At 36.0% G+C, this 23,695-nt stretch overlaps 1 protein-coding gene across 1 annotated transcript in view; it reads left to right on the top strand.

The window, feature by feature from the left end:
- PLCE1 (phospholipase C epsilon 1) overlaps positions 1-23,695 on the top strand; it is a gene marked incomplete at its 5' end in the record, with an annotated part of 114,265 nt that overhangs the window by 48,327 nt on the left and 42,243 nt on the right. Inside the window, one exon of the mRNA XM_084210057.1 lies at positions 14,612-14,928. Coding sequence (XP_084066183.1) covers positions 14,612-14,928 — 317 coding nt within the window. The remainder of the gene's footprint in view (positions 1-14,611; positions 14,929-23,695) is intronic.

Genomic DNA, 23,695 nt, shown 5'->3' with positions numbered 1-23,695 from the left:
TTGGGAGAGAAGTCTTCAGGTATTTTCCATAACCATATATAGAGTTAATTTCTCTAAAAAAGACATCAAGAGGAAAAATGAAAATATATTTTGAATTCTTGTTTGCAAAAAGAAAACTAGAACTGTGTCAGTAACTAGGATTTCTGTTTGATTCCAAATCACCAAAATGGTATACTTTATTTTGTTCAAAAGAAACACATCCTTCAAATACTAAAACTTTTCTTTGAACATCAGATATTGGAAAATATTTCAGAAAGCTTGAGAACAAAAAAAAGGTTTAGTGATTACATGGATGATGGTACATGAAATTTGAAAACAGGAGGGCACTAACAGCATGTTGTTTGGGAAAGTAAGAAAGCTCATAGAATTGCAGAGCCTATTGTCAATAGAGACATTTAGCTGGTCTGACATCCTTCTGAGTTGTCTCTATTCTAAGCTCAGTAGTCAAAAGGCAACTGTGCTTCTGTACAGCCTTCTGAAGAAGCCTGAGAACTATCATCCACATGCACAGCTTTTCCCGCTGTTCATTGATGCTCCAAGGCAAAGAAGGGTGGCACTTCTAGTGTGAGTTTGTCTGTTATCAAGGACTAACCATTTGTTCTTGTTATGAATTTTTTCTGCTGGATTTAATTATTTCAAAACTGATATATATGGCCTGTTAGAAGGCGCTTACGTATCTGCTACAGTCAAGTCTCCTCTCAGTTTCACTTTATTGAACTAAAGTTACACATTTCTGATCTAAAATCTCTTTCTCTGGGTTTCACTATTCAAGCCTGGAATAATTTTCTAGCTCTCTTTGGATAGTCTGTGGTTTGTCTGTATCTTTAAGAAATACGGAAAAGATAACTGTGTATAACTGGTGTCATCCATGATCTATGCAGGGGGACCTGGTTTTGCCAGCACCACCTCCTAAAAGCTCATAGACAAAATTTGGTTTTAGGGTCCCATCTTATTTCTTCAGAGCTGTTAACCTTAGGAAAGCAAAACTCCTTTTCATGCACAGGATTTGCAGTTCTTATGTCTAGAATACTTCCTATTTCCAATAGATCTATAATGTGTACACTAACCTGAGTACTTCCTTTTCTGTTAAAAGTCAGGTTTGTAAGGTAAAATGGTTAACTGCCATGTAACAGTCCTGGAATAATTTGGGTTGGAAGGTCCTGTGCTGGTCTTAAGGACAAATGTGTTTTATTTTTCCAGTTGTTTTATTTTCTTGCTGTATAAACAATATCGTTGGCACCGTTGGCCCTAACTCTGTTTGAAACCTTAACTACAATATAGGTAGCAGTAGCACCACAAGGAAGGAGGGAGTGTTAATTTTTGCTATGTACTTTTATAGAAGGAACTAATTGCATTTGAAGTCTTCAGTTTGAGGGAGATTTCTTAAAATCTGAGGAAGGTGCTAGTTTTGAGTTTGTTTTCAGATGGTACAATCACTGGCTTTGAAAGTTTCCTGCAAAGAAAGGACTGCAAACACCCTTTCTAGTATAATCTGTTAAAGCTTAATGACAAAGACACAATTCATTAAGGAGTCTTGTGACTGTTTAGAACAGCTTTTATGTAGCAAGTGTATTAATCCTGTGAAAGCCAAATGTAATAAATACTTCCATTTTTTTTACAAGATAGCTAGTTTCAGCAGTATAATAAATAGAGCTACATACTCTGTTTGCTTGAACACAATCTTCTTTAAATGTACCTTTTCTAATTTACCTCATGCCTAAATGACATAAACTAAACAAAGACAATTATAGAAAATTGTTGCTTATATAGTTGCTTATAGCAGGGTTTAGTCTAAGCAGAATTATATCAATTTACTAGTGAAGTTGTAGAAAAGCTTGCAAGGATAAATAAGTACTTAGAGCATTTATATTTGAGGTAGGAAGAAGTAAATAATATTGAGGCAGGTCATAGATGTTGAGATTGTTTAGATCTCTATTATAAAGTTAAGGTTGATTTAATACTTTGTGTAGTCTATTGTTTTACTTCTTCTGGCTTGCAGAACATGTCCCTGCCCTTTTCTCTGCCGTTTGCTGTATTCCACTAATCCCCCTCTGGTTTAAACTCCTATGTCGTAGAGCAGATTTCAGTTCTAAGGCTAAATCACATGGGCTTCTTCACTCTGTAATTTAAAAAAATATGAAAGAAAGAATCAAAATCTTCGAAGCTTTGACTTTTTGGCAATTCTTGTTATTGTGATGAGTTTTTTTTCATTAAGTTGCATAATGTTTTTGCTATCTCAGTACTACAGAACTTTTCTTGGACTTCAGAGTTTTATTAAGCATATCAGCATTTCCACTGGTAGCTGGCCTGGCCATGTCTGTTCTGCATAGCGCTCATGGCTCTCTCTGAAGTGGTGAGGTAGCCCATGATGCCATTAGTCCTTCAGTCCTTGGTATAGCCACTGAAAGTACGTGACCGTGCATTTGATGTGTTCTGTATGTTTGTGAAAGGACTTAGATTATATTGACCTGAGTTTTGCTGTGTATTTCTCTTTTCCCCTTTCAAATGCCTCTCAGCATCCTTTGAGTTGTGCTTCTGGCACAGCCTTTGTGATTCCAGAAACCTTGCTAAGAATAGCTGGCTAGTAGCAATACTTTCTTAAAAGAAAAACTGGCATGATATAATACTTACATAATGTCATGAACATGACTTACTATGATGGGAAGTTGTAAATTCATGTTAATCCCTTATAAAATAGTGTATGAATTTTCCTTATCTTCACATCAGCTTCCTCATGAGAAAAATCAGCTTGTTAAGGATGCAGGCTGTTACAATCCTTTTGAAAATTTTCTGGTAATTGGCCTCATTAGGTGTTTGCATTGAAAGATATCTTTCAGAATTACCTTTTAAAATTTTGAAATTGCATTCTAGAGTAAGGAGTAGCTTCTTTAATTCTGTAGACTCATTACAGAATCCTTTTCTTCATGCAGTAAATTTAGCAATGGTAACTGGACTTTGCCAAACAGGTATTGTACTACACTGGAAACTTGCGTTCAAATTGCAAATGAGGAAAAAATGTGTGACTAAGAGGATTGTTGCTATTCTAGGTAGAGAGATTTGTTTTACTCTTCCTGAATTACAAGAGGAAGTAGTTCATAGAAGAAAAGAGCTGAATTACTTCCCTTCTGAAAAAAAACCAAAAAACAAACAACAGTATGGCAACAATTTTACTTTATTCCTCTGTAGTTACAGACTTTCCTTTTTTTCCAGCTGGCTTCCTCAGTTGTATTTTAACCCTACAGGAAAAATGCTAATCTGACATATTGTACATTTACAATACATACTCACCAATGATTTTGAGAAAAGACTGTGTCTGGGGGAAGAGAAAAAGAAGATAAACCAATCCATGCTAAAATAAACAATGAACATGTAATAGCAAAGCCATCTGTGTTTTGCCTTTGCATGTTGTTTGTATATTGTTTTTCCTTCCTTTAAATTATCTGTTAAGTAACATACCTTTTGTCCTGAGAGCACTCGACCCAGGATACTTAGCCCATAACACTGTATTTCTCAGAAATGGCTATTAATAGTAGCTTTGAAGATAGTCCATTTTTAATTCCAACCACAAGGAAAAAATATAAATAATATGTACAGTACAGTAGTCCAAAATAGTTCGATTGGAAGGGACCTACAGATCATCGAGTCCAACTGCAGTAGCTAGCCTTAATTCTTTTAAACTCAAATTTAGGAGATTGTTTTTGTCCAGGATTACGCATGAGGATTACAGCAAGGACATCAGCTGTGATTTTACCTCTGTGTTTCTGTGCAGTGTAAACAGGACACAGACCAAATGATATTGTGTAGGCAGACACCTAAGGAGGAGTAGCACAGCTGTGGCTGTGTTGGGGTAGAGTGGAAGTACCTGGCCCCCATGACAGTGCTCTGCAGGACATGCGAGAAGAGCCGTGGATTTGCTGCACAGCATTCCCAGTGGCTGCAGGTTACTGATTGGGTCATCATCAGTTAATGACATATTCATTTTCACATCTTAAACATCTGCTTCTCTTTTTGACCAGTTTCAGTGAATCCTTTTTTGGTATGTCTTAAAATACTTTTAAGACATTTCTTTAATAATGAGGTGTGAGTGCTGAATGGTTGTGAATTATGAGTATTAGCTTTGCCCTTCACCTTTTTATGTTATCCATCAATTTATTTCCAGTTCATAATTTTTCTCCCTTTTTGACATTTTTTTCAATTAGTGTCCTTGGTTCCCTCATTTATTCTTGTGCAAAAGAATCTTTTCATATTTTTCCTCTACATTGTTAATTTTTGAACTAGGAGGTAGAATTAGTTTTTCTTTTTAGCAGAACTCACTGTTCTTATTACCTCTTTTTTAAGTATCTTTATAAATTATGGTACTGTCTTTAACAGCATTTTGAAAGGTGTATTAAGGTGTGTGATAAGTGATTGATTCTTATTAGGTTCTTCCTGCTGTACCCTGCTGACACAAAACTATTATCACAATAGTTTTGTGGTGTTCCATTACAAGTTTTTGACTAATGCCTTAATAAATTGTGCAGTTTTCTCTGATGTGTCTTAAGCATTTCTACGTGTATGTTTTTGTTTAAATACAGGTATATTTCCTGGATTTTGTTTTTGTTAGAAATCTAAAAATCTTGGATATCAAATTAAATTATAGCTGCTACAATAAATGTCCTATTCACAAAATGTTCTCATTATCAGGGAATGTAAATAAGTTTAAAGGTTCCCTTAGCAGATCATACAAAGACATTTTATACACAGGTGCACAATCAAAAGTATCTGCTGCTAGTGGTTTTATTATCCATTTTCATCGTTACATAGAGGACAGGTCTCAAATAAACTACTGTTTGGAACAGATTCTGTTTAGGGAAATACTGAAAACAGGCCAGAATGATGAAAACTCTGAACTGATTGAGCATTTTTCAAGTGTATTCCATTCTTTTGAAATTCTTTCCCTGCTAAGCTTCAGGGCTTAAATCGGGAACATCTAATCAAGTGTTGTTTTTACTGGATGTGGCTTGGATTAATTTTGTTCCCATAATCAGTAAGAATAATAACCAAAACACCTTATGCAGCAGATTTGCCTGCCCTTTGGTCTATGTGGAAAATCTGGTAGCTTGTCTCATACACTGGCTTGTCTTTCCTTTGAAGATTCAAAAGGCAGGAAAAATTAGTTGTAAGTGTTGTACACTTATCAGACCTTACTTAATTCTCCTGTTATTCTTTGCTGTGATTAAAATTAAGTTCTCAGATTGGCATCAAGTGTTCATCTTGTATCCCTAACACCAATGGCAGTTGTAGTGTTTGCTTCACTTGGTATGACACTGAAGCCATAGGAAACATTCTTATTATTTTTACCTTGAAAGACTATATTTAATGATTGTTTTCCAAATTGAAACAGTTTTCATTTCGATAGTTATTTGAACTTGGGCATTTCTGTGCAGTATTTGGAAAACTGGACCAGATGAGAGCAGACCATTCCTCTTTCTCACCTATCCTTGAAGGGTCACTGTTGCATATAATCTGGTTTTCAGGATAAGAGCAAAGTAAGGAAGATGATGCTTTTTACAAAATGTATTTCTGAGGATCTTAAGGCAAAAAATGAGTTTTAATTTGTGCTTATAGTAATTTATGAAATTGTGCAGCAAGGTGCAAACTTCAACAGATCATCAATTAAATGCAGGAATTGTTGATGTCAAAGTTCAGTGCACTCAGACTAGAAGGAAATGCCTTAAGGATGAAGCATTGAAAATGTCTTTTGCAGTTTTACAGTTATTTATTTATTTATATATGAATGCTGTATTTTGCTGCAGCTACAGTTTGTATAGTCTTTTAAAATTAAAAAGTTCCTAAAACAAAAACAAAAAAGAAAATACAGAAAATAGTATCATAAGCCTTTGCTTTAATGGGTACCTAACTTTATATACATCTTATTTTTAACATCTATCTTTTCCATACGTATGTGTGTATATATATTCTCAAACTACATTTTTATTTGCATTTTCTCACATACTCACTGATTTATAACAGAGTTCTTTCAGAGTTCATTAAAATTAAAAAGCCTTCTGCATTACATAAATGGAAAAAAATAGAAGTAAGATTAATTTTTACTGTCTTGATTGAAATACTCAAATATTGGAACCTGACTTGAGATTCTTGCACTCTGTCTAGTCACTGAATATTTCTCCATTGCAGCATTAACTGAAAGTTGTATGCCTTTTAATTTAATTTTGAACAGCAGCTCCTGCTTTGATTTTAGACATGCTTTGTATCAGTTTTGGGAGGTGAGGTTAAACCTTGAGTTCTGCTTTAACTCAAGGAATAACGAGTTCATTTTGCAGAGAGAATTATATGTTCTTTTTCTACAATACTCTTTTCTTCCGAAGTAAACTCATAAATCCTCTCTTTTGACCATTTTGTTCTTATGGGCTGGAATTTATCTGGTAATTTACATGTACATTTGTTTAGCATTTGAACTTAACATTCCATATGCTATGCTGTATTTATATCTGGATCTTAAAAGGTCTTGAATACAGATGCTGCACAGAGAACCCTCCTGCTGGTGTGTGTTGCTCAAGTCAAAATCCTGTTAGTCTACCACTGTGACAGCCTTTAGGAGAAAGATTTATGAAATGTATGTGAAAGTGGAACATTTCTGAAATAATTCAGGAGTTTTGCAGAGGAGGGGATTCATTAGATGGGATTTCATTGTGGGAAAAAAATGAAAAGCCCAAAACCACTTGAGCAGCAAGTGTGGTGGTGTCATAATAACCTCTTTCCAGCCTTTTCACATATCTGTTATGCTGTAGTATAAGGTGTATATTTAGAAGATCAGTCATTATAGCCCAGAATTCCTTCATCCAGCCTTCCTGTTGATAGTTGCTTCTGAAGCAATGAAATCTTGTGTCTGGTCTTGCACAGTGCGTGCTGCAGCATGCCACAGCAAGACAGATGGCGTGTTGGTATCAAACATCTTTTGAGAGCTAATTTTCAACCAGTCAACCAGACATTCACAGTCTATTTACCAAATTATAATTAAACCTTCTTCTGGCAGGTGTTCTGAAATCAGGATATAGTTTCATGAGTTACAGCAGTAGGTGAAGGTCCCCTAAAATAGCAGGTCTCAGGTGGCCCATTGCCATACATGTAGATGGAAGCAATAAAGCTGCTTTCTGACTTAACATGTACATGGCAGATCTCTTCAGACTTCTGGCAGCACCGCTGATTCATCTCTCCATAATACCTATGTCTATGTTCAGCAAACCCTGTGTAACACAGGGTGCCCTTTGTAGTTGAAGTATCCAGTTGCAACCCTGTTAGCCTCAGGTCATTTGTAACAGGCACTGCCTTCAAAGCCTATTTTTTCAGATGCAGAAGAAATGTTTATTGACTGGGGTTAACACACAAAAACAACATTGATTCTTATGCAGATATTCTGCATCCATTGCTAGTTGTGCTTTTCCGGGTGAGGATGCAGTCTCAGCTCTGCTAGCTGACCTGAAAATGGAAAGGAATTGGAAAATCAGCATCAAATTGGATAAATTTTGTCCTGAGATCTTCTGATTTTTCCAAGTCAAAATTAATGTTACACTGCTGCTTGTTGCATCGTTTTTCTTGGGAGTTTACAGCCAGGAGGAAACCCAGTGGATCTATTTATTATGGACAAGTCTGTGATTGTTTTATCAGTCAGTACCAGCCAACCTGCATACAGAGAGGAAATAGTTGGTTAAATGTGTTGACAATATATGGTAATTCAGAGACAAGCAGCCAAGTTCTCCTGTACACTGCAAAATATTTCCATGAATGACTCAGGCTAGTAGAGTGGTAAAAGCCCTTGGATACACTTCCAGAAATCTGAGCAGCAGTGTGGCTGTAATTACACACAGCAGTGTAGCTGTACACTAGGGATGGTGGGGGGCAAGCATGGCAGTTCAGGTGTGGTGAAATCATGGTGATGCTTTGAATTCCTTTCATGTATGATGTCAGTGCTCGTATTTCACAGAGATTTCACACAGGATATTTTGAGTTGGAAGGGACCCAGAAGGATCATTGAGTCCACTTCTTAAGTGAATGGCCCATACAAGGATAGAACACATGGCTTTGGTGTTATTAGCACGTGCTCCAGCCAACTAAGCTAATATCAGTAAATCTAGTTTAGAACCAGGATCTTCTAATCCAGCCATAAGCAGAGTTTAAATAGGTTTTCAAGCTCATACCTATGGGTAGGAACTTCTGAAAAATGTAAGGACTGCTCTGTAGTTGTTTACTCAAAGTTATTATATTAATAAATACTTAATGCTGATCATCTTGAAATCAACTTTACAATCTGAATGAATGTTTTATTGTGCATTGGTTTTACCCTGTGAAAATGTTTACCCAACTTTTGTAGTTAAAGAAAAAAAAGTTCTTTCCCATGCATGTACATCTCAACTGTCGTAATAATTATGTCACTTTTTTAGACAACTTAAATTTGTTTCAAGTCAGAAATTATATAGGCAGGTTGTATCTCTTAACAATACAGTACTTTCATAGTTTTTTCCCCGGGATTTCACGTGATTGAAGCTATAATTGCAAAATTTAAAAAGTGTGTTCAGAGTCTGGTTTTCAAAATGGAACTCTTTGCCAGTTCCTAAAGCAAGAAGTGATTTTAGGAGTGACCGTTGTTACAATCACTCCATAGCTTTCTTTTTGCTGAATTCCACTATTCAGTCAGTTTGTGAGTCAGGATTTTGTGGTGTATAATTAATTTAATTCAGTTATTCTTCAACATGCTAGTTGCCTTTTTAAAAAATCCTCTCCAGAAGTTTCATAAATCTGTTCAGCAGTAAAATCTCAGCCTCAGTAGAAATATCTGTGTTATAGTTTCAGGGTATTCTATTTCCAGCAAAATGATTTTCTACATGTGATTTCTACCTTTTTCCGTTTTAGTTTGTGCTATAGAACCTATTGCTTTTTTCACGTGGCCCAATGTGGTAACTTGCTGCTTCTCCCCAAGAGATCACCTTCTCCTATGTCTTGCTATTACTATGACTGAATTAAACTCAAAGCAGGCATTCTTGAACTAGCTGTGAAGTTTGCTGTTTCTATTCCAAACTTGAAAAGGATCCTGTGTCCTCAGAGTGTGTCAGTAATCTTACTTGGTCGAATTAAGTAAAAATGAGTTTCTACAGACTCTAGCTTATCTTCTTTTCTTCAGGTTATCTCTATGTCTTCTGCTTGCTGATGCTTAGGTTCTAATGAACTCCAGTTTTATTTAGTGCAAATACCCTGTAGATCAGACCTCACTGCTAATAATAATTTCCAATGTGTGCTGATAGGCAGTTTTGAGATGTAGCCCATATTGCTAGATTTAAGTATACGGACAGAGAACCTGAGTGTCTTCTCATTTGATTACTTGACTCACAAGTAAATTTGAAGACAAAACGGATCTGTTGATTTCAGTGGTTTCTATGGTGAAATTGAACTTGAACTTGATCCTGTTCTGTGTCAGGCTTCCCACTAAGTTAAATATCAAGCTCTTTAATACTGGAATGAGTTGTTTGCAGTCAAAATTGATAATGGTGAATTCATGTTCATTAAAGGAGAGAGAGATATTTTTAATTAGATAGAAGAGAAACAGGAAATTAACAAAAGCTTTTTGGTTTGGTTACTACGGTATTGAGATATGTTGCATCCAAGGGACAACAAAACAATGTAATCACAGTTGTACTGACCTGTACTGGAAGCTGGTGTTCAATAAACTGCTGTATATTGTATAGGTGTCTTCTGCTCAGGGAGCTTTTATTGTATTTTTTGTCTTTTTTGAACAGAGCAGTTCTACATTTTCTATATTGACAGCTGTTCATCTGTGGCTATTTCTTAATTTTTTTACTGTGGTCAGTTTTTATTTTCTCACTGTACACATAATCCACATATTCTCCTAAAGCATATGAACAGTTTGGAGGATATCTGGAACATAGGTTACTAAAAAGGCTTTTATTAGAATCTATTTATTGCACGCATTTTAATATCAGCAGAGAAAAAGAATCCTCTTAAGATTTTTCTATACTTTCAGTTAGATTAATATAACATCATAGAAGCAAAGTCTATTATCAAAAAACTGTCCAAGTTAAAAGATATTATAATAGGTTGAGTAATTGCTTTTATTCTTACAGCTGTTAAAATCTGTCTTTTGCTCTTGAGCGCAGTTTGTCATAATCACAAGATCTTTGCCAGTAGCCTTCTAGAGAGTGAGCATTTTGTTAGGGACTGTACTTTTCACTTTACTGCTTTAAAACTGTTTTTTGAATGTAGAGATAGAATACTTTTCTTTTTTAATCAAAGTAAATGTAGAAAGAAAAGGACCTAGTAAGACAGAAGTCCAGTTATTGCATCTTTCTGTTCATCAGACTTTGTTGAAAGTAGATTTTCATATTCTAGGCAGGCTTACTCTTTTTATATGGCATTCATTTAAAAAATGCAGTGACTTTTCTCTGTCACTCTCTATTTTTCTCCCATTCTTAAAAAGATTATTCTTTTGTTAGAGAAGAGACCTCTTTGTTCCCACGAGCATCAGCAATGATTAAGTCAGTCCAGGAGGTCTTTGTTAAAGCTAAGCAGAGGTTATCTTGTTTTGATTAATAAAAGCAATACTTGCAGTGTTAAAGATTATCTGCTTCAGCTGTTTATCAGCAGGATGAGCAAAGCTATCCATTTCAGCTTTAGGCAACTCACAAATGAGTAGTCTGGGTCCTCATTTTCTTGTAGTATTTTTAGCATTAACTTAATTGTGATAGAGCACAAAAACCAGTAACATTTTTTTTACTGCAGCAGCAGCAGCTAATTTTAGTGAGGATTGTATCTTGCCTTAACTGTGAAAAAACTATTGTGATTTGGGTCTGAAAGCAGTTCCATTCTGCAAGTTACTCTAAGGACCTGGCCATTCTTTGAAGTGCAGAAAGATACTATCTGTTTCCTGGAGAACACAAACTGACAACACAAAGCTGGAGGATTTGCATATGAGACTGGATAAGGAGTTTTATAGCCAAAGCAGATCCATTCCTGGAGTGAAAAATGGTAGAAGTCTGAAGCATACACATACAAAAAGATTAAAAAATAGTCCAGGAAAAAAAACCTAGCTTAATACAGGCAAAGAGACAGAAAATAGACTTTCATGCAGCATGCAAATCATGGAAGGTAGTGAAGTTGAGAAAAAGGATCCTGGATTTTCTGTGATAAAACACAGAAGACTGGAATGAGGAAAGATAAGATATCTGAATCTGGAGAGGTAAATTATGCCAACTACCAAGACTTGCAAAGATCTGAATTATGGAAGAATTAAATATTTATAGGTGTAGAAAAAGTAAGTTATTCTACTTACTTAAATAAGTTATTTCTACTTCTTCAGTATTTATAGCCATACTTTAGCCATGAGCTGTATGCCTTCAGATTTCTGTTTAGCCTGTGTTCCTCTCCTTGGATATCAGCTGCATTTTTGGTGCAGCAGCCTGTTCCATGTGCTCTCACATTACAGAGAGAATTTACATAAAGTTCTTCCAGTTTAATGAAGAATTGAGAAATGCTAGTTTGAAATTCAGTGTTTTGATTCAGGAAGTGTTTTATTTATTTTCAATCTTCTTTCAAATCCAGCAATATTAGTGGCTGTTCTTGAGTCATCTTGGCTTAGCTTCTATGAAAAGATTTTCTTTTTGGCAGCTTCATTTTTTTGTTAGAGCAAAGCTGGGTTGTGAAGATTTCATTATGAAAGATGATAGTTCCATTAAATGTAGTTTTGTTAAAGGCATTCAAAGTCCCTGCACTAGCTTTCTGCTGGATTTGATCAATGGGCAGTCAGTCTAGTGAAATCCAGTTCTAATGAGATACATATTTATTCCTGGGGGTTTCTGGCAGTGTAGAGATATGCTTTAGAGCCAGCCTTAGCTGTGGGCACTTTGTGGTCTTGAGCCCTGTTCTTAGATGTGAGAGGTTGTGCTGAGTGGAGCCTGAAGGGTGATTATACTTAGGCAAGGTAATGTGCAGAGGATCGTGATCAGTGCTCTACCCTATTGCAAATTCAGTGTCAACTTTTGCCAGGTTTTGAGGTCTTTGTGCATGCTGTAGTTGGTAGAATGATGGAGAAGGTGAACTGTTAAGAATGCACCTTTAAACCTCGTCAGCGAGCAGTGTGTTGCAGAAGAGCTCATCTTTGCTCTTATGTTATCTCTCTTTCACCAGTCACTAGGCACTCCTTGTAGAGTTATATCTTCCTTTCCTGCCATATTGACAGCTATAAGGAGTTTACAACTGTACTTACCAAATAATATTGGATTTGCAAAGCACTGAGGCGTTGCACTGTCCATAGTACTTGCTGTCTGTCTCCTGTGGTACATGATGACCTGCAGCCAGGCCATCATCTGAGCTGTCTGGCCCAACTGTCCTTTCCTGACCTCCGTGCTTGTTCCAGAGACTGGATGTTTCTGACAACTGCAGCGTTTTACCAATTGGGATGTGTTAGTTGCCTTCTTGGAGTGCATCTTCTGGTGCAGTTTTGTCTGAAAAGAATACTTTTTTTTGCACTAAGACTAAACTAAAGTACAGTAAGTGAGGATGCTTGGGAGATTCACTTCAGAAGTCCATTTGTGTCCTAAAATAAATGTGTACAATATAGACACAACCAGATGCCCTCCATTTCAATGGCGAGATCCAGGGGAGACTGGTGCGGGCTGTACTTTCTCCGCCTTGTGTGGGAAGGGCTTTCATGCACATGGAGTCAGTGAGGCATTGTGATTTCTAGGGAACAGATAGGTCTTGGTGGGTGTTTGTGTCACAGCTTCCATATCTTCTTCTTCCTGACATAATGCTGGTTGTACACAGTGACAGTTCAGCCCATATATGTAAAGCATGTGTAAATACATAATACTTCTAATATAAAATGAGTGTTGTATTTTGCATTGTTTTTATTTAGGCATAAGCTTGTGTTCTCCTACAAAGTCAAGAATAGTGCATGTGAGTTTTTAGTGCTTTTTATTACAAAACCTCTCAGAATAGCTCTGTGCTCGTTGAGGCAGGAAACAACTGAAGTCTCATGTAGAATTGAAGCAAAGATGACTGAAAGGGAGCCCAGAAGCTCACTGCACTCCACCTGTTGCCCAAACCAGCACTGCATATCAGTGGTGTTCTTAACTGGCTTTTCCCCCTCAGTCTTTACTGCAGGTGTTTCAATGACAGAGATTTCTCAATATCTACAGCACTTCTTCATTATCACCTAAATTACATATGCTCCCTGCTATATAACCAAGATACTGCCCATTACTTTTTTTGTTTGCTAGTGTAGACAGAAACAATTTGTCTTTGTTCTTTCAGAAGTTTCTTCTGTATTTAAACATTTCTCAATAGGTTCTGTTAGCCCAAGGACTTTATTTAGGGCTACTGCAATTTATCATTTGACTTCCAGTAGACTATATTAAGAAAAGCCAATTTTCTGTCTTCTTAACTTCCCTCTGATTAATAATAGTTTGCACGAAATTACTTAGAGTGGAAAACTCAAATAGCATATTTTATGTTTATTATAAGGGACTGAATTTTAATCAGTCATTATGAACTTGTTTTTTTCTTTCTTAGAGAAAAAAATTGCGCCCTTTATCACTTGAGAGCTTATAGATATATTAAAAATACTGGGTAAGAGATAGATCTAGGGTGTAATTCCATTATGTGTAGAAAAAATCTCTGAAGATATTTCATGAAGCAATGCAAAAAAAGAAACTCCTTTTTCTGAGAATGATGAAGAGTATGTAATATATGGCTATGAATGTTTTTTCATCTAAGTAATTATTGAAAAATTTTTCAGAGAACTCATTCTAAACTTATCTAGTAAGAAGACTCACTCACTATTTTGGAATCATTGTGTTGATACTTCATGCTTCCCACATGGTCTTATAAAGCTTGCCTTCTTCCTTCTTAGGAAAAGTTTTATTTTTCAAGAGATATCACTGCTGGGATATTATAAAACTACCATGAATGTTTTGTATTAACAGATAAAACATGCATGCTCCCAAATATATGCATTTTCTGTGAGGAATGAAAAATATTTTGTAGCCTTGGACATTTGGTGTCACGATGCTGCAAGCTCAGATACAATTTATCTTATAGCAAGTGGATTATGAAGAAAAATGCTGACCCACATGGGTTTTCAATTATCATTATACATTATTTCTTGTGGGAATCGGGTCTCAGTGCCCCAGTCAAGGCCTCAAACTGCTTTGCACTATGGCTGTTACATGGGGGCAAAGCAGAGGCACACTCTGCTGGATGAGCCCTTTATTTGAGGCTGTGACAAGGCTGCGGGTGCTGGAAGAAGGTGTTTGGATGTTTCCGAAGTGTGTTTTGGTGGGTGGCTTTACAGTCTCCTAACTCTAGTTGCCCTCTATCTAGCCAATACCAGATTAAAAAAAAAAAACAACAAAAAAAAACCTATTTGAAATAACATTTTAGGTTGTTTAAATAGAAAGAAAATACTTAGAATATAGTGTATTGCTGAGTAAATGAATGAACAGTTTAACAAAACCAAAATACCAAGTTGTCTCGCTTTTGCACAGCACGGTCCAAGAGTTAAAGGCAAAGCCTAATGAATTTTTGATTTGTTTTGTTTCAGAACGCCAAGCGTGTACATCCATGGCTGGCTCCAGCGTCTTTCCCTCCAGCGTGGCCGGTATCAGCAAGGAGCTGATCGAGCTGCAGCACCTCATCCAGTTCCCAGAGGAGGTTGCCAGCATTCTGACCGAGCAGGAGCAGGAGCTCTACCGCAAAGTCTTACCCATCGACTACCTCTGCTTTCTGACCAGGGATTTGGGCAGTGCTGAGTGTCAGAGCAAGCTGCCCTCTATTAAGGCATCCATATCTGCTACTATTCTTTCTTCTCCCAATGGAGAACGTAATGCTGTAGAAGATCTTGTGACAAGGTTTAATGAGGTAAAACAAAACTTTTCAGTTGCTTTTTGTAAGGGTTATTACCTGATGTGTGGGTTTGTTATTTCCTTTATCTCCCCGAGCTGAATTTAGGTGTAACAACAAATTTTTAAAATATAACTTAAGATGACCAGTTATTTAGCTAAATAACTTGCGCTGAATTTAATGGGAGCTATGTGATCAATTTGCTCAGTGAGGTTGAGAAACAGTGGCTACCTTTTTCTTGCACATTGTAAAGTAAACATGAAGAAAAAAATTATAGTCTTCTATTGCTTCGTATTTATACTGACAGTATGGGGTACAGTTTTAGTCAGTTTATTATTTTGTTTAGGTGCTGGAGTTCTATTTATTTGTTTTGGATTCTTGTAGACTAAGCATAATCTTAGGAGTCAGCACAGAAGTACTATAAACTAGAATTTTCTGTATTTTCTGTAATGCAACTACACTAGTCTGCACTATTTATTTAAACACTGTGTGTGTCTTAAGCATTGTTATACAAAGAAGTGTCACTTGGCATGACATTTTCACAAGCCAAATGTTGAGTTCTTTAGTAAGATTTTATTTTGTTTTCAGGAGGGTGGTCTTCTGATGAGTTTAAAAAAAATCCACCCAAAACCCCCACCAAATCAAAAATCAAACCACCTAAATAAAAACTCATGTTTTAGTTGCAGAAACATAGAACAGTTTAGTCTTTTTGGGGGGGTAGGGGGGGTGAACTATGTGCAATGTTAGCAGCTAGCAGTTTCTAGAAATGTAGAAGTGAAATAAAATTAAGATAAAGCTGGCATAATGCTTTTTTAGTTTGCTATCCCACTGCATTCTTATGGTGGGTGAGATGAAAAATTTTTTACTGCTATGTGAGTAGTAAAAAAAGCCAACATAAAATTATACATAAAAATGTAGAAGGATGTGTATTAACCCCCAGTGCACTTCCTGTGTGCTGGGCAAAGAAGAATCAGGGAGCGAATATTTAGCATGTTTCAAAGTGTTCCTTCTTGTGTGTTACTGAGATTTAGCAACTAAAATAGGGTAAATATGTTGGCTTCTCTCACCTCATGCCATTATGGGAATATACATAAAAGTTGCGACTACAATATTCAGTCTTTAAACAGAGCCTAAAAATGGTTTTAGTTAGCTGCAGTAGCAGTAGTCCAGAAGATGCTGTGGCTGGCTGGTGTGGCTGGAGAGAACTGTAGGTGCTGACCCTGCTGTGGCTCTCCCTCCTGGGGGGTTTCTCAGGGGGCTGAGGCCAGGGGAGACGAGGTGCACTGGCCAAGCTGTGCTTTAGCCTGGTGAAGCACAGTGCCAGGGCAGTTTCTTGAGCACATGTGGCCATCAGCTGTACAAATTAGACTGACCACAATTGTGTTCTGACATTGAAGGGTCACAGGATTGAAAAGCAAGTAGGTCCTGAAGAAGTCTTGACAGAAATGACTGAGTCTGTTCTACATCAATGACAATTTTAGCATTAAAGTTGCCTTTTGATAAGATAGTCAGCATTATCTTTTAATCTTGGAGGTTTGTGACTTCACAGTTTTTGTTGTCTGGCATTCCTTGTTTGATAATTGTACAGGATAGTTTTTTATATAATTTGAATTAATTCCCAAATATTCAGTGCACAGATTCTTTGGTATTTAGTGCAATAGATTATTTGAAGTATAATCTGGAGTAAGTTTTTTAAAACATAGATGTTATGTGTTTAAATGGAGTTATTGTAAAATATTTACTGCTTGTAATAAATCTCTGGTTTGCTATATGCTTTATCATACGGTGGAGTATGTCAGTGCCATAGCCAATCATGAGCGTGAGCTCTCAAATTGTCTTTGTTTATAAATGGAAAGAAAATTCTTGTACAAAGAGTCATGATTTTGTTGGCAAAACTCAGTGAGCACTTGCTGATTTTTTTGGCATTCCCTATAGAAATACTGAGGTGTATTTATAATGTGGGAGCCAAAATTACTTTTAGGATGGCAGGCTTCTGATACATGAAGGGGAAAAACAATTCCATGTAATTTTTCTGTTAAATAATAATTATATTCTTTAGAGTATTTTTCATAAAGCAATATACTTTTTAGTATTTTTTTCTGACAATGCATACTAAGGAGGAACACTCTATAAAACTTGTGTAAAATGACAGTCAATCCTGAAGATTTTGGGCTACGTGCATTCAGTATCACCAGCTATAAATAAAGCCTGTAGTCTTTAAGGTTTGATTAAAAATGTAATTGCATAATAGTGGAGCTTTGGGCACAACACGTACTCATCGGTGAGACACAGCTCATTGCTGCTAATAATATCCAATTGATCTTAGAGTCCCGGCAAAGCAAGACTCTAGACGAAGCTAAAGACAGATATTCTTTCCTGTTACTAAATGTAATTGAAAGCTGATTCTGAATTAGTGGCTAGTGTGGGAGGATTAGAGTGAAATACAGTAACATCTACCTTTACAAAACTATTGGCTCTAAGTCTCTAAGACTGTGCATCAGCAGTAGTAACAATATATTTTTCTGCTCTGATGGAGGTTTGGCTATAAGAAGTTTAGTTTTCAAGGATGTAAAACTGTAGGAAGAAACTGTTGAGATTCTGCAGAGTTAGCAGAGCCCTGGCCGCTGGGAAGTTAGGAAAACGGTACCTAAGTGTGTTTTAGGACCGTAACAACTATAACATACTTTATTGCAACATCTCTCCTTGTTGCCTACTGTGCCTCTCATCTTGATTCAGTTCTTTTCTCTGATTCTTGTATGACAAGAGTTCACCCTGCTTCTTTACATGGAGCGACATGTTCTCCTTCCTCAGTGTCATGCCACAGTCTTCCTGGGATTCTGTTTCTTTTTCTGTCTCTTTACCCTCCCAGGCTCTTGCACCTTTATGACTGACTCCCAGATGCTCTTCTGCCTGTTACCAGCAAAGTGACCACAGAGACACAAGCACAATGCACATGTTGTAAACATTTATTTGTATGCAAACATTTAAAATAATTTCAATCATTGCTTTATATAAACATGAAAAGAGTCTCTTGTAACTTGATGTTTCTGACTTAAGCTTCAAGTAAAAGAAAACCAATAAAACTTTAAACAAACTGAAACATTTAATTTTCCATGCTGACATACACGAACAGAGCAATTGTGGGTTCTTAGATTAAAAGTTGCACCAGATTGGAAGACAGCTGACTGAAGTTAGTCCCACTGCTGAACTGAAAATGCAAAATCAGAAGTCAAATGCATAAGGTCATTTTTTGGAAAGATATGGTTGCCAAAAAATAAGCTAGAAAGGTTAAAAAGTTTCAACAGTGTTAGTATAGCCCTGCTACTGGAGTGGGTTCATCCCTCAGTAAACAATTCTTAAAATCAATAAAGTTAATTAAAATATGGTTACTTAGGACACTCAGTGATGTTAGTTTTATTTTTAATGGTTAAATTTTGTAAGGTTTTTTCATTGTTCATTCAAAATACAAATTTAAACCTCACTAGCAAAACAGAGACATATCATTTTACTGAAATAATGGAATGTAAATAAATATTGCAGTCTGTCTCTTAGTTCAGCATTTTTTTGCAATGCCTAAATGGGTTTGCATAATGCTTTTTAAAAGATTGTGTTTGTACAAATATCAAACTCTTTCCAGTCCATGTTTGGAATAGTGTTTAATCAGATTTAAAATGGTAAATGTTCTCTGTAATGTTATATCATTTCACACAAGCATGTAGAGTAAACCATCTATTAATAAAAGATGCAATTTAGAATATTTGGATATTAAAAATGCATCTGAAAATTATCATGCATATTGTGCCAAGAGGCAAAAAAATTTAAAAATTATACCTCAGTGAAACCCATGTAAAAAATTCCAGTTCTGTTTTATACACAGAACTGTGTATAAATATATACACAGATATTCATCAATATGCACTGACAGGTTTGTGCACAGTTAGCAGTGCAGAGGAACTCACTTCAGGCAGCTATTAGTGCTAATGCTGCATACTGCTAGTGGTTTTTAATTATTGTTTTTAAAGGGAGAAATTGAACTATCCTGATACACTAAGAATTCTGCTTTTAAACAAAGTAATGTTTTTCGCTCATTTCATGATTACCTTATGATATCTGATTATTATTCATGTTCTTCAGATTTTACTCAAATTTCTTCATTTTCATCAAACAAAATTACTAAAACCAGAATGACTTGGTTAAATGGGTTATAGATTGCCATGCTTATCCTTTTGATACCTTAAAAATAATCTTCGTGTTTTTTATGCAGAGACTTTTCATACGCATACTTTATTTTTTAGAGTATTAAAGTTTCTTTCTTTCTTGCTCCAGTTCAGGCAGTATTTAAATCAGCTACAGTTTGTTATAGAAAGACATCCATGGCTAATTTATGATAGGAGTTACAGAAGGTATGTACTGTAATCTTACCTTATGGTAAACCAGATTTTGTTTTACTTGCTAGCAATGGTAATTGTTAAACTTCAGGCAGGCAGCTGTGTTTGGTAATTTCACCTCTGAAAGCTGCATCTCTCAAGTATTATGAAGTTCCTAAAAATGTAATATAAATATAGAAGACATCATTTCTTCCATGTAGCATCACCCACTGAAGTATGTAGCTTGGGAATTGCTGTAAAAGTTTTACAAACTGAAGCGCTGGTGAAATGAGTGTAAAACGCTACAGATGATAAAACACTGCACACTGCAACTAGAAATTATTAATAATTTTCTCCCTCAAAGCACCACTACATTTGCATTCTCATAAAATATAAAAAATAAGTTAATTCCCATTTTAAAAAAAAATCACATAATACATTCTCTAGGAGGTATATAGAGGATAATAAAGAATTTTTATATATAAAAATACATGTGAATATATATATATGTGTGTGTGTATATATGAATATATGAATAATCTAAATCTTGAGTATTAGAAGACCGAAATAAGAGAATGAGTGAAGAAAATGCATGGCAGATTTAGGGATACAGTTAGTAATTCAACATGCATTAAATGCTGTTCCCTCCTGTGTACTACATGGAGCGACGTTCCCATAGAGTGAATGATAAACAGCCCTGTGCGTTGCACTTGTACAGAGATTTAAGGTCATGTACCATAGCTTGAGGATCAAGTTCCATCAGGAGTGTCTCTTTCATGTCCTTCATGTTTTATTAGTAAAAGCAGCTGACCCTCAGTAATAAGCTATATCGTGGCCCTGAAAAATTGGTAGATTTTTGCCTGCATATAGATTTGTCTTGAAATCAGTGGTAGTCCAATAATTAGGTAATCAAAAACATAGGGTCAATTTACATTTTTAGTGACTGATATATATAACATAGGGTCAATTTACATTTTTAGTGACTGATATATATTTCCCATGTTTAAAAGTAAAAAAAAAAAAAAACACTGAGTAAAAATATGCCTTTCCCAAATGCATTTAGCAATAGCTAACCTGAATTTACTCCAAGTCTTTGATCGAAGTAAGGTAAGCCAAAAGAACTTCTAAAAAATTAGTTAAATTAGTTATTGAATGCAACAGATTTTGGTGCAGTTAAAATAGTAGAGATGATATAAAAAGAGAATTTCAGAAAACCTGAAACTGTACAGATCTTTTTGTACTACAAATTGTAGTACCTATTGCTCAGTATAGCTTGCATTGCCAAGACATCGGGTGCAGGTCCTGTGTGCTCAGATTCAGATTTGAAGGAGATTCCTATATCTCTTAAACTTTGCAAATGAGGCTATTTCTATGTATCTGAACTTCATCTGGCTCAATGTTGTTAGTGCTTCTATTAGGGCACCAGAAAATATTTAAATCTTAAGCAAACATCTGTTCAATTTTGCTTGTTTAGTACTTAATATTAGTGTCCAGTAATCCTGAAAGGCACTCATTTTTATCCATCTGAATGAAAAGACTGATGTTATTATCAACTTGTTTAAGTGGGTTGTATGTTAATTTATTACTTTTCTTGTATCTTGCAATCATGTGGGTTATCGTAACAAAGCCAGGATACATTTTCTCATGCTTTTCAGACTCATCAGCAGTGCAACGGAAATCTAATTATAGGTTTGCTGTGATGATTTCTGTTCTGAAGGGAGCTTAAAATGAGTTAACATAAACAGAACTATGTAAGTCAAGTGTGGAAAAAAAAAAATAAACTAAGGAAATAATGATTACTGTGTTGAAACGTAGATCATGATCTGATGTTAAAGTGCTGTCCAACACAAAAACTTAGTCCAAAAAGCTTTACTGCGCTTTCTGACAAATACTGGCAATGTATTTTGATCTCCTTGGCAAGGCTACTCCTGTGCATTCTTTGGCTGGGATGTGCTGTGTGTGCTCAGCCACTGCCTGAGCCCTGAATCTCTTGTTCTGATGTCATGGCAGCTTGGTACCAAGGCATCTTATGGTGCTTCATCCTCAGGTCAGGTGTTCCTCAGCTGTGCTGCAGCTGGGGACGTGACTCTGCAAGGCAACCAAGAGGGAAGTGCTGCAAGAGGAGGTGCTATTCTGTACCCACTTGCTGGAGTGTGCAGAAGTCAGAGCTTGCCAGGGTGGAGCTTCCCTTTGCTCTCTTCCCCTGCTAGAAAAACCCCTGGGTTTAGTGACAGAGAAATTGTGCCACATCAAAATACCATCTGTGCTAATTGCTTGCCAAAGTAGAAAAAATAAGATTCTGAATTCAGCTTCCAGGAGGATTCCACAGCCACCAAAAAATAAGTGCCCATAGAGTTCTTCCCTGCTTTTCTTTTGTGCATCTGGCTCAGCTGTACATGGCCAGCATCTGAGGAAACCCACTTTTGAGCTCCCATTTCAATGAAAATTTGATAAGTTTGTTATTTTTTGAATACCATCTGTTCCTGATTTCCAGGAAAAATTAAAAGACCAACATTTTTAAAGCAGGCATGTTCATTATTTCTCAGGAGCGGTTTGTGTCTTTAGATGCTCACTTCTGTCCCCTGATTCTGCCCAATCTATCTGCCTTTGCCTATTCTATTTTAAAATGAAAAGATTCAGACACTTTTTTTTTTCTTGCTTAGTGAAAGACTTTTACACTTTATTTTTTCTTGTTTAGTGAAAGACTTTTAAGATGTTTTTTACTCTCTATTGTTGTCCTGCAGGAGGAGTGAGCATGAATTTCATGGTGCCTTTCGTACCCTTCTTTTGCTCTTACATGCTGTACAGTATCTCAAGTCTGCAAAGGCTCACCCGTGCTGTCCTTTATAGTTTTTCGTTTGTGTTTTCAGATTGTAAAAGTTCATCATGCTGTTTATGGCGGTCTTAAAATCTCTATTAAGTAGAATTTCAGCAAGTGGCTGCTCTAGTTTAAAGGTTTCCTCTTAATGGAGAGTCTGAAGTTTGTTGCCTTTTTAGATATTCTTTCTCAATTTTGATAGTTTTCTCCTGATCATTACATCTTTACTACTTTAGATTAAAACATATCTGTTTAAAAATGTATGATTCTTTAAAATTTCTAAAACTGTATTAGTCAAGTCATTCCCACATTTGGTATTGCATAGGAAACAAATACTAATTTTTTTGTGAGATTGCATGTTTAGCAGTTGCATTCCCTAACAGAGCCATTTCTGGAAAATGAGGATAATATCCAAAAATAATATGTCATTTTATTCCAGCATACAAAAACAAATCTGTGCCATACATCTGACTGTTCTGTTTCACAGTTTCTGATTTTTTAATGCATTTGTTTTATTACCTTTTGTTCTGGTTTTGCCCTCATTTGACCCCTGTGCCATGCAATGCTGTGATGGTTTGTATTTTCCATACCCTCATGCTCTTCAGGTATGCACTTCTTTGTTAAGTTTTTTATATTTTAGGAGTAAGTAACTGAACACACCAAATAAAATTTTAGCTAAATTCAGATTCTCATTCTGAGCTGCTGCAGTGGTTAGTATGCTGCCCCTGCTGCACACAACCTATTACAGCATCCCCACAGTCACTGTCCTCACTCCCGAGTATATCCCCAGTGAATGAATCTTCAAGAATTCAGTCCTAAAAGTGAGACTTTTTTTTTTTCTATATAGGGAGTATAACTTCTCATATGGACATTTCTCATTTATTGTTCTTGATTGATGTTGCCCTCAGACAGGTTAAATAGTAACTTAGATTCTTTGTAGTCTTTGATTTTCCTCCCTCAGGAGCGGGTGGCTCAGAACACTGAGTCTGTATAGACTTGCATACATAGAAGCCCCATATATTTTCAGTAGGGTTATTTTCCTGTTAGTACTAATGCATTTACATTTTATTTCACATGCTTGGTTTTTAAAATAAAAGTCTATGGCCCCTGAGGGGTGAACCAGCATTTCCTAATTTTTATGGACCTCTCTTCACACTGGTATTATCTGTAAACACTTGAGTCCTTCAGGACCAAAGAATGGAACACAGTGTCAGTAAACAAATCACGTTTATTGCCTCCTAAGTGTTTACACAATGACAAAAATCAAGCCTCCAGGGAGTCATATTGTAAAAAGAAACAGTTGGTTAAAATTAGTTTTCCATGTGAAATATAGCTACTTTTTATGGATGTTGTGGGAACATAAACTGGAAAGAAAATCTGCACATGGATAAAATGAAGGGTTGATTTTTATTTGTTTAAATACAAACAGAATCATGTACTAAGTTGATTTCTGATTCCGGCATTAATTAATTACCAAAGAGAAGTTGGTAGTATGGGCACACTTTGGAAGATGGGATTTCTTTTTATTTACTTCATTTGTGATCTTGCAAACAGATAATGCAAATTATCTGAAATGTTCATATAGGAATGTATATAGGAA

This window comes from Fringilla coelebs (genome assembly GCF_963513975.1).
Source record: "Fringilla coelebs genome assembly, chromosome: 8".
NCBI classification, from domain to species: domain Eukaryota; kingdom Metazoa; phylum Chordata; class Aves; order Passeriformes; family Fringillidae; genus Fringilla; species Fringilla coelebs.
This window is presented reverse-complemented; position numbering and strand designations above follow the sequence as displayed.